This window comes from Rutidosis leptorrhynchoides, chromosome 3, assembly GCF_046630445.1.
Source record: "Rutidosis leptorrhynchoides isolate AG116_Rl617_1_P2 chromosome 3, CSIRO_AGI_Rlap_v1, whole genome shotgun sequence".
Lineage (NCBI taxonomy): Eukaryota > Viridiplantae > Streptophyta > Magnoliopsida > Asterales > Asteraceae > Rutidosis > Rutidosis leptorrhynchoides.
Genome location: NC_092335.1, coordinates 531,695,579 through 531,708,942, shown reverse-complemented (window position 1 = coordinate 531,708,942; position 13,364 = coordinate 531,695,579). Strand labels below are relative to the sequence as shown.

The window sequence follows — 13,364 nt, the reverse complement described above, 5'->3', positions numbered from 1 at the left end:
CATGACATATTTTTCTAGGAGACGTTGCATTCACCAAATCATCACCATGTATCTTATTTTGACTGCATTGTCAACGGAAATACTGTTGTAAACTATTATTTATGGTGATTGTCTATATGTAAAAATCATCAGATGACGAAAACCTTTGATTTAAATATTCATTTATGGTGTGCCTTTTCAAAAGAATGCAATGTTTACAAAACGTATCATATAGAGGTCAAATACCTCGCAATGAAATCAATGAATGACGTGTTCGTCCATATGGATTTGGAGCGATCGTCACAACAACGAACCACCACCACCTACCACCAACCACCACCACTACCACCACCACCAACAACCACCACCACCAACCACCAACACACACCCCCACCCACCGCAACTAACCACCACCACCACCAGCTACCACCACAACCAACCACCACCACCTACCACCAACCACCACCACTACCACCATCCACCACTATCCACCACCACCAATAACAACCACCACCACCACACACCACACACCACCAGCACACACCAACAACCACCACCAACCAACACCACACCAACCACCACCACTAACTACACCAACCACCACCACTAACCACACCACCACCACCAACCACCACATACCACCACCACCAACCACAAAACCACCAACCACCACAACCAACCACCACCAACTACCAACCACCTACACCCCCACCACCAACCACCACCACCACCAACCACTACCATCAACCAACACCACCAAAACCCACCACCAACAACCAACCCCACCCACCACCACCATAATCACCAACCACCACCACCAACACCCACCACCAACACCAACCACCACCAACCACCATCCACCACCACCAACCACCACCACCACCAACCACCACCACCAACCACGACCATCAACCACTACCATCAACCAACAACCACCACCAACACCAACCATCAACAACCACCACCACCCACCACCACCACACATCACCACCACCACCCCGCCACCACCCACCACCACCCCCACCACCAGCCACCACCAACCACCACCATAACTAACCACTACATACCACCACCAACCACCACCACCATCACCACCAACCACCACCAACCACCACCATCACACCAACCACTACCACCAACCACCACCAACCACCAGCCACCACCAACCACCAACCACCACCCGCAACCACCATTCACCCACCACCAACCATCACCACTACTAATCACCACCATCCACCACCACCACCACCCACCCACCACCACCAACCACCACCACAACCAACCACCACCACTACCACCATCCACCACTATCCACCACTACCAACCATTACCACCAACAACCATCCACCACCACACACCACCATCACCACCAACCACCACCACCAACAACCACCACCACCAACCACCACAACCATCACCCCCAACCACTACCACCAACACCAACCATCAACAACCACCACCACCCACCACACACCACACACCACCATTACTACCACCACCCGCCACCACCCACCATCACCACCAACCATCACCACCAACCACTACCATCAACCAACCACCACCACCAACACCAACCATCAACAACCACCACCACCCACCACCACCACCACCCGCCACCACGCACCACCACCACCCACAACCCGCCACCACCAACCACCATCTACCACCATAACCAACCACCACCACCATCACCACCAACCACAATCAACCACCACCACCATCACACCAACCACTACCACCCACAAACACCAACCACCACCACCACTCACCACCACAAACACCATCCACGCACCACCAACCACCATCACCACTAATCACCACCACCCACCACCAACCACCACCACCACCCACCACCACCCACCACAACCAACCACCACCACCACCAACTACCACCACAACCAACCACCACCACCTACCACCAACCACCACCACTACCACCATTCACCACCACCAACAACCACCACTACCCCCACAACCAACCACCACCACTATCACCACCAACCACCACCAACCACCACCACCACCAACCACCACAAACCACCATCCACCACCAACCACCCAACCACCACCACCACCAACCACTACACCTACCACCACCACCACCACCACCACTACCACCATCCACCAACCACCACCACCAACCACCACCACCAACCACCACCACCACCACCAACCACCACCACCACCACCAACCACTACCACTAACCAACCACCACCAACCACCAACCACAACCAACACCACCAACCACCAACCACTACCATCCACCAACACCAACCACCAACCACCATCCACCACCAACCACCATCCACCACCACCACCAACCACCACCACCACCAACCACCACCACCAACCATAACCAACCACCGCCACCACCACTACCACCCACCAACACCAACCACCACCACTAACCATCACCAACTTCCACCACCCACCACCATCAACCACCAACCACCACCACCACCCGAAATGATTATCATTCATTGAATTATTCATCACAAAATGATTATCATTCATCGAAAAAAATTTATCATTCATTAAACAATTATCATTCATTAAACAGTTATGATTCATAAAAGCAACAATTATCATTCATAAGATAAAACTAGCATTCATCTTAGTTATCTTTCATCTAATAGTTATCATAAGAAAGCAATAACCATTCATCACAAAATGATTATCATTTATTAAAACAATTATCATTCATCAAACAATTATGATTCATCAAACAATTATGATTCATAAAAGAAACAATTATCATTCATCAAAAAAATATTATAATTCATCGAAAAACATTTAACATTCGTCCAAAAACAATTATCATTCATCAAATAGTTATCATTTCATCAGACAATTATCATTCATCAAACATTTATCATTCATTAAAAAAAATATCATTAATCTATATTATTTTTCATCAAATAGTTATCATTTTTTTAAAATAGTTATCATTCATAAGAAAACAATAACCATTTATTACAAAATGATTATCTTGCATTAAAATATTTTATATCATCAAACATTTTAATAGACTTACAAAAGTAGTGAAATTTCAAATAATTGATATAATATGATTAGTATTATAAAAAAGAATAGGGCATTCCGAGAATCGAACTCGGGACCTACCGCACCAAAAGCGAGAATCATACCACTAGACCAAATACCCAATTATCAAACAAGTATCATTCATCTAATTGTTGTCATTCATTAAAAAACACTTATCTTTTATCAGAAAACGGTTATCATTCATCAAACACTTCTCATTTATCAAAAAACAGTATCATTCATATAGCATTTATCATTCATCAAAATACCTGATAATTGATAAAAATACCAAATGAATGATAAAAGTAGCTGATGAATGATAAACGATGAATGATAAAAGAACGTGATGAATGATAAAAAGTATCCGATGAATGATAAATATTTTCGATGAATGATAAAAATACTCAGTGAATGATAAAGATAGTTGATGAATGATAAGTTAAAAATGACAAAATAACGTGATGAATGATAAAAAAGAAGAGTGATAAAAATGAGGTGATGAATGATAAAAATAAGGTGATGAATGATAAAAAAAAATAAGGTGATGAATGATAAAAATTAGGTGATGAATGATAAAAAGGAGGTCAATGATAAAAAAAAAAGTTTTAATGAATGCTAAAAATAAGGTGATAAATGATAAAAAAGAAGGTGATGAATGATAAAAAAACATGATGAATAATAAAAAGTAGGCGATGAATGATTAAACACAAGATGAATGATAAAAAAATATATAATGAATGATAAAAAGAAGGTGATGAATGATAAAAATGAAGTGATGAATGATAATGAATGATAAAAAGAAGGTGATGAATGATAAAAATGAAGTGATGAATGATGAAAAACAATATGAATGATTAAAAGGAAGTGATTAATGATAAAAACGAGGTGATGAATGATAACAATAAGGCGATGAACGATAAAAAAAAATAAGATGAATGAGAAAAACTAGGTAATGCATGATTAAAAAAATTTATCATCAGAAAAAGTTTATCATTCATCACCTCATTTTATATCATTCATCACTCACAAAGTTATCATTCATCTTGTTTTTAATCATTCATCACCTCCTATTGTCATTCATCACCTCATTTTATATCATTCATCACTCACAAAGTGCAAGATCTCGGCATTTCGTTACCTTATCATCATGACTAGTTGCACCATAAGTGTTAACCTGTTTATAACAAGCTTACCATCTCTGAGTTTTGTCTGTTGTTCCATAGCTTGCAGCTACAACTTGAGTTCCTAGTTCTCAGAAGTTAGACCAGTTGTATACACCTAAATTAAAATCAATAAGCTGATAGATAACTTTTCTATGACTTAAGGCTAGCTATAGGCCTAAATTACATGACATATCTACTAACAGAAACAACATCCACATACACACACATTCAAAAAAGATACTGATATATGCACCAACTCACCTTGTATCGTTTCTGTAAACGAGAGTAAGAAACTTTCATGTCCTTGAAGATTTATATATATACACACTGTTATGAAAACTATGGGTTTCATTCATGGTTACCAAACAATAAACACAAGTAACTCGATGGAATATCTTTGATGATCGATAAATATCCCTCACTTCAGACCCACATATAAGCCAAAATTTGATATCAAACATCCTATGCTCTATAAACCTATATTCGCTAATAACAAGTAATCCTCAAAATCAGATAAAATTTTTAACTATTCTGAAAAGGTCAAATGAATCAAAATCCATTTAATCATGAAATTGACAAAATCGAAGATTACAAATAGTATATACGGAGTATGATTTTAAACTAAACTATTTAGATTAACGTCTACATTACCTCTTCGTGATCTAAAATCTGAAATAGAGTTATTATTCTGGTGGTTTCAATTTTGCAAAAATTGAGTCGAGTTCAAGTGGTGGTGGCGATGGATCTTCAAGTGGTTGTGGTGACGGATTTCAACTTTTGTGATAGATGTTTAAGTAGTGGCGGCGGCGGCGACGGATCTTCAAGTGGACATGATTTAACTCACGAGCGTATTTTTCTTGTTTACGATTAAATAGTCACGAAATTGAATCGGAATAATTTAGATGGTGATGGTGATTTGGATTGTTGATTTTTTGATTATCGGCAGTTGAAGATGGAGGTGAAAGAAATAGAGCGTTTGGAACTTTGGACATACCAAAACTTACACAAGGACTATTCTATTTCTACGAAACATCAAAGGACGTATGTTATTTATACGTTCTAGTCTTGAACCCTTGATTTTATCATCTCTTAATGAGTTTCTAGTTCCATTTTCAGCATAAATAATCTATAAACTTGATTGTATTCTTCACGAACTATTTACCAACTAATTACAATCAAAAAACTGAAATGAAAACTCACACTCAACAAGTATAGTAATTTAGAAGAAAACACATAGAACTATCTGTATTCGTACATTTTAGTCTATAATATAGTATTATCTGATCACACACAAACAAAAAGGAATGAACTACAGAGCATATTATGTAGCAATTATAATCAATTGGATCAAATCAACATATCGCATAAAGTACTACCAAATTAATCCACAATCATATATGACATACCATTACAATTTTACATATATAGAAAGAACGTAAGATTAACTAACCTCGGTCTAACGATTTCCTCAATGTGACGACGGTTGGTAGATCAATTTTCGGCTAAAATTACCGGAAAATATTAATAATCTGGTACCTGCTCCTAGATGTGTTGCACCTCCTAGTGCACTGTTTTACGCCGGTGGCGATGCATGATCGCCCTCAGGTACACGTAGCTACGCGACAGAAAGGCAATTCTTCTTATGATAATCATTAGCACCTGTAATGTTATGTTCTGAACTGCTTCCGTAATCTCTTCCATTTTTGGAATTGAAGAAGTGATTTGGGGAAATCAATGTAGAACAAACCCTAGAAAATGAGTAGTACGGAGTATTTTGGAGAAATAACTTGAATTATGCAATTACCATTTTACCCCTCTGCGTTTTTAATATAAAATTAGACTTTTTAGAAATGTGAGGCTCATATTCACTTATCCAGTTTGTACCTCATTTAGTGCTTATCCATGGATTGGTCCACTATATATATATATATATATATATATATATATATATATATATATATATATATATATATATATATATATATATATATATATATATAGTGAAAGGATCCTGGAAGAACTCTGCATAGCAGAGAACCCAGCGAACCATCACTTGTGAACGATGAATATGAATTCGTAACATCAATCGAAGGCGTTTTAGATGATGATTCCAACATGAAAGTTGCTTAAAATGTTGCATCTAATGCTCGCCAATCGTCAATTTAAGCTGAAACATCATATAGATTATGAATTTGAGCTATGAAGAAATTGTTGACTTTTTTCCCCAAATCTTTGACTCACGAATTCGAGCTCAAATCTAGGAGTTAGAATATGAAACTTTGCACATAGATTCACGTGATGAAACCTAATAAATCTGCGTTTTTAATTTTTGCTATAGGTTTGATTTTGAGAGATTCAATTTTCTTACGAAGAACAGAGTGTGCCTGCACCCAAAACAAGCTCAATCTGCATGCAGATTGACTCAATCTGCACGCAGATTGACTCAATCTGCACGTAGATTTACTCCATCTGCACCCAGCTTGATCGAGCTGCACGCAGATTGACTCAATCTGCACGCAGATTGAAGGTCGAGCTGCACATAGATGAAGGTCGAGCTGTTGGTTCTCTCGGTTCTCTACCACCTCTGGTTCTCTCTGGATCCTCACCCTATATATATATATATATATATATATATATATATATATATATATATATATATATATATATATATATATATATATATAAACCAAAAGTTTTTTGTTAATTGTGGTTAAAAGTTATTTATGAATTATTATATGTATATATATATATATTATATGTATAGATTATATATATTATTTAAAATTATTATTCCAATACCTAAAAAATACCGATTACAATTTAATTACAACTAGTGTTCGAACCCTCGCTTCGCGCCGGGGTTCGGTTTTCAATGTATTATATTGCGTTTAGTTTGTAAAATTATTTTGTGGCTAACGATGATATCGTTGAAGCGCAACTCGAGTCGAACTAAAAGGTATAATCCGTGAAAGATTTAAATGTTATTTTAAATTAACAATATATGTACATCTCCGCGTTTCACTATGGAATTGTCGACTTTTAAAAATTTAACGCAAAATCGACGTGTATGAAAAGTACCTCAAATATTTAGCGTTTTTTAAAAAGCGTCTGATTTGCGTATAGTTAGTGACAGTGTGCTCCTAAAATTGTTTCGAGTTTAACGATGGTTTCAGAAAAATTTAACTCGGTGCGAGCGAGAAGATATGGCCCGTTGAATATTTGGGTGTAGTTTTTTTAAATTTTTTTATGAAAATGAATATTTGACACTTTACTCCCTGTTTGGGGGTCGATTTTAATATTTGAACAAACTATGAGGTTTTTTTTTTTTTTTTAAAAGGTGGAAAAGGCGGAAAAAAGTGAAAGAACGAAAGCACCACTGGAGACTATTATTTATTTTTGTCTATTAGGTAGTATATAAAGTATGTAGTCGATTTATAACGAATGAGGAGTTTAATGGTTAAAGTATAAAATGTTAAAAGTTTGTAATAAGTTTGTAAAAACATAAAGTTAGATATTATATATTTGTTTGGGACTAAAATGTAAGTAAGTAAAAGAGTGGGGTGGTTTGTGAAACTTGTGGGTTACTATTCACTTAGACTTTGCCTTTTAGATATAAGGTATAATATAATATGTAGAGTATAAAATGTTAAAAGTTTGTGATAAGTTTGTAAAAATCATAAAGTTAGATATTATATATTTGTTTGGGACTAAAATGTAAGTAAGTAAAAGAGTGGGGGTGGTGTGTGAAACTTGTGGGTTACTATTCAATTGGCCTTTTTCACAAATCACCCCCACTCTTTTACTTACTTACATTTTAGTCCCAAACAAATATATAATATCTAACTTGTGGGTTACTATTCACTTGGACTTTGCCAATTGGCCTTTTTCACAAATCACCCCCACTCTTTTACTTACTTACATTTTAGTCCCAAACAAATATATAATATCTAACTTGTGGGTTACTATTCACTTGGACTTTGCCTTTTAGATATAAGGTATAATATATCATGCCTCATTTAATTAAGGAATAAATAAACGATTAATTTGACCACATCTCAATTTATAAAGCCATTCACGTCCTCTAATTCTTATTCCATGTCTATCCATTATCTTCACCAACAATCTATACCTAAAATCATTCACCGCTGATTCATGACGGACCCACCGTCGTTAATAACGTCATCCACACTACCTGACTCAACTGTTGAATCGAGTAATTTTTTTTATATATAGGTCATTCAATTTAACAAGTTATTAAAACATACTAATACACTCACGTAGGGTAAACACAATTGTTCAAACCGTAATTGAACCAAGTTTTGCAGGTTTCAAATTCGCGTTTTGTAACCATCTACTCAGGTATGTGAATTATTGAATTAATTAATCAAATAATGTTTCACTCTTGTGTTTTTACATACACATATAAACTTTCTAACAATATTACTCATATCTTATGGAATCATGGGCTCAATTTTGTCAATGATATGATTTTTTTTATTATTTTTATTCACATATAATTCAATTTTAACGAGTCATCCAATCCAATGGTGCACTAAACAAAGGCCATATTTGCTTCAGATTGGATCTTTAACGGCTTCTGCTCATCAAGTAAGTCTATTAAGCCTTCAAATATGATTGTCATATACTTTTAAGGTAAGAGTGGTGCCGGGTGTGTATTCTAAATGTAATTAAAGTGGACAATGAAATTGTCTCATGGCTATTGTAGGATATAAAAAAAAAAAGTTTGAGGTCTGCAACTCCAAGGTTTGGCATTCTTGATCGAGATTAACTCTCTGTATTAACATGTTTTTTAACGCCTTTTTGTATTAATATGTTAATGTTAATTATTATTATAAGTGTGCAGTGTAACATTTCTATAAGACCACTTTAGATCATAAAATACACATGGTTGTCGCGATATAAAGATATGAACATGTAAAATACACATGTTTGCTTTGACGAATATTATAATTGGATTTTTATTATCGTACTATGATAACTAATCTTAGAGCACCAGGAGTCGAGAAGATTTTTCACCGTTATACCGATTTAACGGTGGGGACGGTGGCCAACACCACTCCGCCCCGCCGTTAAACCACCGTTAAATGTGTTTAATGTTGGCCAGCGTTAGCTGGGCAACGGTGTGATTTTGATCCGTTTGAGATTTTTTGGCCGTTTGAAACGGCCAAAAACTATTTTTTTTTCCCAAATACTCTATAAATACTCTCCATTTTATCATCCTTTTTCACATCTTTTTCTCTTCATTTCACAACAAATAAACATATTTCTTTCAAAAAATGTCTTCAACATCATCGTCTAGCGAAGAGTTTTTGATGCAAGTGCTCGATATAATCAATAGCGAGGCGTTAGAAAGTGAAAATGAAGCGGAAAGTTCACACACACGTCGTTATATAGAACGTGAACATGAAGCCGCACATGTACGTCTTATGACCGACTATTTTGTTGAAGGTTGCAAATACTCAGACGATAATTTTAAAAGGAGGTTTCGGATGCGGCGTCGTGTATTTCTCCGAATTATGGAAGATATTCTCAACTACCACAAAGATCCGCTACCGGAATGATTTAAGTATTTTCATTCACGAGTTGATGCGCGCGGCAAGTTGAGTATTAGTACATACCTAAAAATAACTGCCGCTCTACGACAATTAGCTTATGGTGATACACCCGATCTTTTTGACGAGTACTTGCAAATGTCGGAACGAACATCTCGTGAATCGTTAATGCACTTTTGTAAGTGTATTATTGATTTATATAAAGATGAATATATGCGAGAGCCTACCACGGAAGATATCAAACGATTGTATGAAGATCACGAAGATATTCACGGTTTACCTGGAATGATGGGAAGCATAGATTGTATGCATTGGGCATGGGGAAGATGTCCCATTGCATGGAAAGGTCAATTTACTCGAGGCGATCATAAAGTTCCAACTATTATGCTAGAAGCTATAGCCTCATATGATAACTGGATTTGGCATGCTTTCTTTGGGGTTGTGGGTTCAAACAACGACTTAAACGTCTTGAATGCTAGTAATCTCTTCAACTCAATGCTTAATAAAGAAATAGAAGATATTCCTTTTACTGTAAATGGGGTTGAGTACAAAAGAGGATATTATCTAGCGGACGGTATATATCCCGGGTGGGCATCATTTGTTAAGGAGTTTTCAAGTGCAAATGATGAAAAACGTAAGTACTTTTCAAAGAAACAAGCAGCGGCACGCAAGGATGTTGAGAGGACTTTTGGTATTTTACAGGGGCGTTGGCATATACTACAACAACCAGCAAGGGCATATAACGTCAATGTAATGAAACAAATGATGTATACGTGCATTATCTTACACAACATAATTGTTGAAGATAATGGTTTTGCTCTAACCGAAAATGATTGGGTTTACGAACCCGTTCATCATATGCAAACAACTTGGATCGAGAGGTGCGAAACTTACAGGAGGAGGACGAAAGAATTACGAGATAGGGAAGTGCATGAGGGCCTACGATCGGATTTGGTTGAACATGTATGGGCTAATCGTGAGACGTCGGAGTCGGAGTCGGATTAAGTATTGTGTTTTTTATTAAGTAATTTTTTTTAATAAGTGTGTTTTTTTTATTAAGTATTGTTTTTTTTTAAATTAATGTAATTTTTTAATTAATGAAATTTAGTATTTCATTTGTTTTTATATTTTTAATATATATTTAAACTAAATAATATTATTAAAAGTATTAAAAAAATAATTAAATAATGATTTAACACTGAGATTTAACACTGAACCATTTCCCCTGTTTTGGCCTCAGTGTTAAATCCAGTGTTAAATTTAACACTGAGATTTAACACCGAACGACTCTCTGTGCTCTTATGTTATTCATAATCTTATGACGAATATTCAGAATCTTCTGGTGCACTTTTTTAATGTGCTTATTATGACACTTTCTTAATTGTTTTCAATATATCTGCTGTTCTCTAATTATTTTGTTATTTGTTATTACCCTTATTCATATTCATATGGGTATATCTGCTGTTCTCTAATTATTTTGTTATTTGTTATTACCCTTATTCAAATTTTAAACATAATTGAAATCATAAATAAATATAAATATAAATATTTATTTAAATATATAAAACCCGTGTCTTATATATACTCCGTAATTAGTTTGTTATTTGTGGTTTCTATACTCGCTTATATGATTTGACTGGAGATTATTTTTACAATATAAAACCTAAAATTAATTTATTTGATAATAAAAAAAGTTAGCGATATTTCTACATATTACAAACCGTAAAGATTATTGATGACGTGTAAAGCTGCCCATGAATTCAACACTTTATTTCCACATGTAAATTGACAAATTACCAACGATTTTTTAACTTAATCTCAACAATTAACATCTGGACCAATGAAATTCTTAATTTGCGTTCTAAAAACCGTTCAACCATCAGCCTTCTCTCTCTTTCTCTTCACAAATGAAAAAACCCCACATCATTTTCATAGCCGGTTTTGCCCTCATGCCTCCGTAATAAAGTGTTAACCCCCACATCATTTTCATATTCAAGAAAATGATGTTAGCGTTTTTCTCTACAATAGAGATAAAGCATAACCATTACGACCCATTTATTCTTGAATATCACCTTTTGTACTATTAAGTGTTAACCGCTTCTTGTAAACTCAGATCAACCGAAGCAGCCAAAGAATTTGAAAGCAACATGCCTATGACTAGATTCAATACGGTACGCAGTTAACAACTCTATATTGTAGTTTTACTTATATGTCAAAGAAGTATTTGATATTATTTATTTATTTTTATATATAACTTAAAACAGATGGATGAAAATGACATGATAGGTGGGTTGAGCTTCAAAGATGACTCCTTACCTTCTATGGCCGTCGTTGTGGCAGTTTATGTCGTGACCGTCGTTGCGGTACTTGGTATAGTTCTCCTCTGTTAAAATCACTCGATGGTATTCATGGAAACATAATCGATGTTTTTGATGGGCAAAAATCAAGGGTTTCTGGCGGTTAATATTTCAGGTCGGCACCTAGGGTTCATCGCAAAAGTAGGTTCGTTATTCTAATTGAATTATTTTAATGAATTTAGCTGTTAACATTTATGAATACCAGTTTTTCAAATTGTATAATGATTTTATATTATTTTATTTTATTTTGATTTAAGTTTTTGTAGACAATCAAGCATTGTTCAAGCAATTTCAGTGGAATATATCTAATTTAAAACTGTTTAATTTACTTGCAAAAGTTTGAATTTATGTTTATATGCAACTTCAAGCAGTAATTGATGTTGTTGAATTATGGTAATAGGTAAACTGAATGTTTATGGGAAGTCTTTGAACCTGTTTTTTTTGCTCCTGGAACTCGACCCAGAGATACTGTATGAATGGGAGAAGAAGCTTTATGCTGAAGTTAAGGTGCGTTTTTTATGATTTTTATTGTTATGGTTCATTAATTTTGGAGTTAAATGTTGTCGGCTATTGGTTTCTGTTTTAGAATGCTGAGAGTTTAAAGATAGAGCACGAGAAGAATACTGAACAACTGAGAAAAATAGAGTTGAAGAGACGTGATTACGTGACGGTGGAGAAATCGAAGAAAGAGGTTGAAAAGTTGGAGTCGAGGATCATAGTTTCTGCTCAGGCGATTGATGTCACAGGAAATCATCAAATTATGTGTCGTTTGTAACAATACATAATTGCAATCGATGTTAAGCGAACAATTTGTAGATTATGGTTGTTAATTATTTAAGTTAACAGGTTTTGAGTTAAGGGTGATTGGTGATAGTGTTGGTGTTGTCCATGATGTGCAACCAAGTAATTGTATTGCTTATGAATATGCAGCTATTGCATCTGCTTCTGCTGGAATTTCATACAGTGTTTAAGTTCTAAGAATCGGTTTTTTTTCCCGCATTAATGTGTATGTGTATTATATGTTGGTACTAATTTAAGGGCTCATTTTAAACACTTGAATAATGCTTATATAGTTATATGCTACTTGCTTTTTAAGTTAATGAGTATGTGTATAGTGTAGGATTAATGTGCAAGGTACAACATATAACTATATGGCCAACCTCATTTGAGCATTCAGGGTCACACACATATACACCGAGAAGTCAAATAAAATATATATGATGTATATCTATTACTCAAGTAACAAAAT

The 13,364-nt window shown here is 35.6% G+C and overlaps 1 protein-coding gene and 1 non-coding gene across 12 annotated transcripts; one reads left to right on the top strand and one right to left on the bottom strand.

The window, feature by feature from the left end:
• Window positions 1-3,071: 3,071 nt before the first annotated feature.
• Window positions 3,072-3,143, bottom strand: TRNAQ-UUG (transfer RNA glutamine (anticodon UUG)). The gene has a single exon. It is a non-coding gene; the product is annotated as a tRNA-Gln (tRNA).
• A 5,106-nt stretch (window positions 3,144-8,249) lies between these two features.
• LOC139902899 (protein ALTERED PHOSPHATE STARVATION RESPONSE 1-like) lies at window positions 8,250-13,147 on the top strand. Of its 11 annotated transcripts, none has more exons than XM_071885569.1 (8): window positions 8,261-8,398; window positions 8,511-8,544; window positions 8,764-8,793; window positions 11,872-11,929; window positions 12,023-12,128; window positions 12,231-12,260; window positions 12,516-12,622; window positions 12,702-13,147. In XM_071885569.1, exons 4-8 carry the CDS (start codon window positions 11,906-11,908, stop codon window positions 12,888-12,890), a joined length of 456 nt encoding a protein of 151 aa, XP_071741670.1. In that variant the 5' UTR covers window positions 8,261-8,398; window positions 8,511-8,544; window positions 8,764-8,793; window positions 11,872-11,905; the 3' UTR covers window positions 12,891-13,147. The 11 variants fall into 11 exon arrangements, 9 of the variants coding, with proteins under 9 accessions (XP_071741670.1, XP_071741667.1, XP_071741674.1 ...); XM_071885566.1 differs by adding an exon at window positions 8,912-8,949 and having other exon boundaries at window positions 8,511-8,793; XM_071885573.1 differs by adding an exon at window positions 8,912-8,949 and having other exon boundaries at window positions 8,264-8,398; window positions 8,511-8,793; window positions 12,045-12,128.
• The last annotated feature ends 217 nt before the right edge of the window (window positions 13,148-13,364 follow it).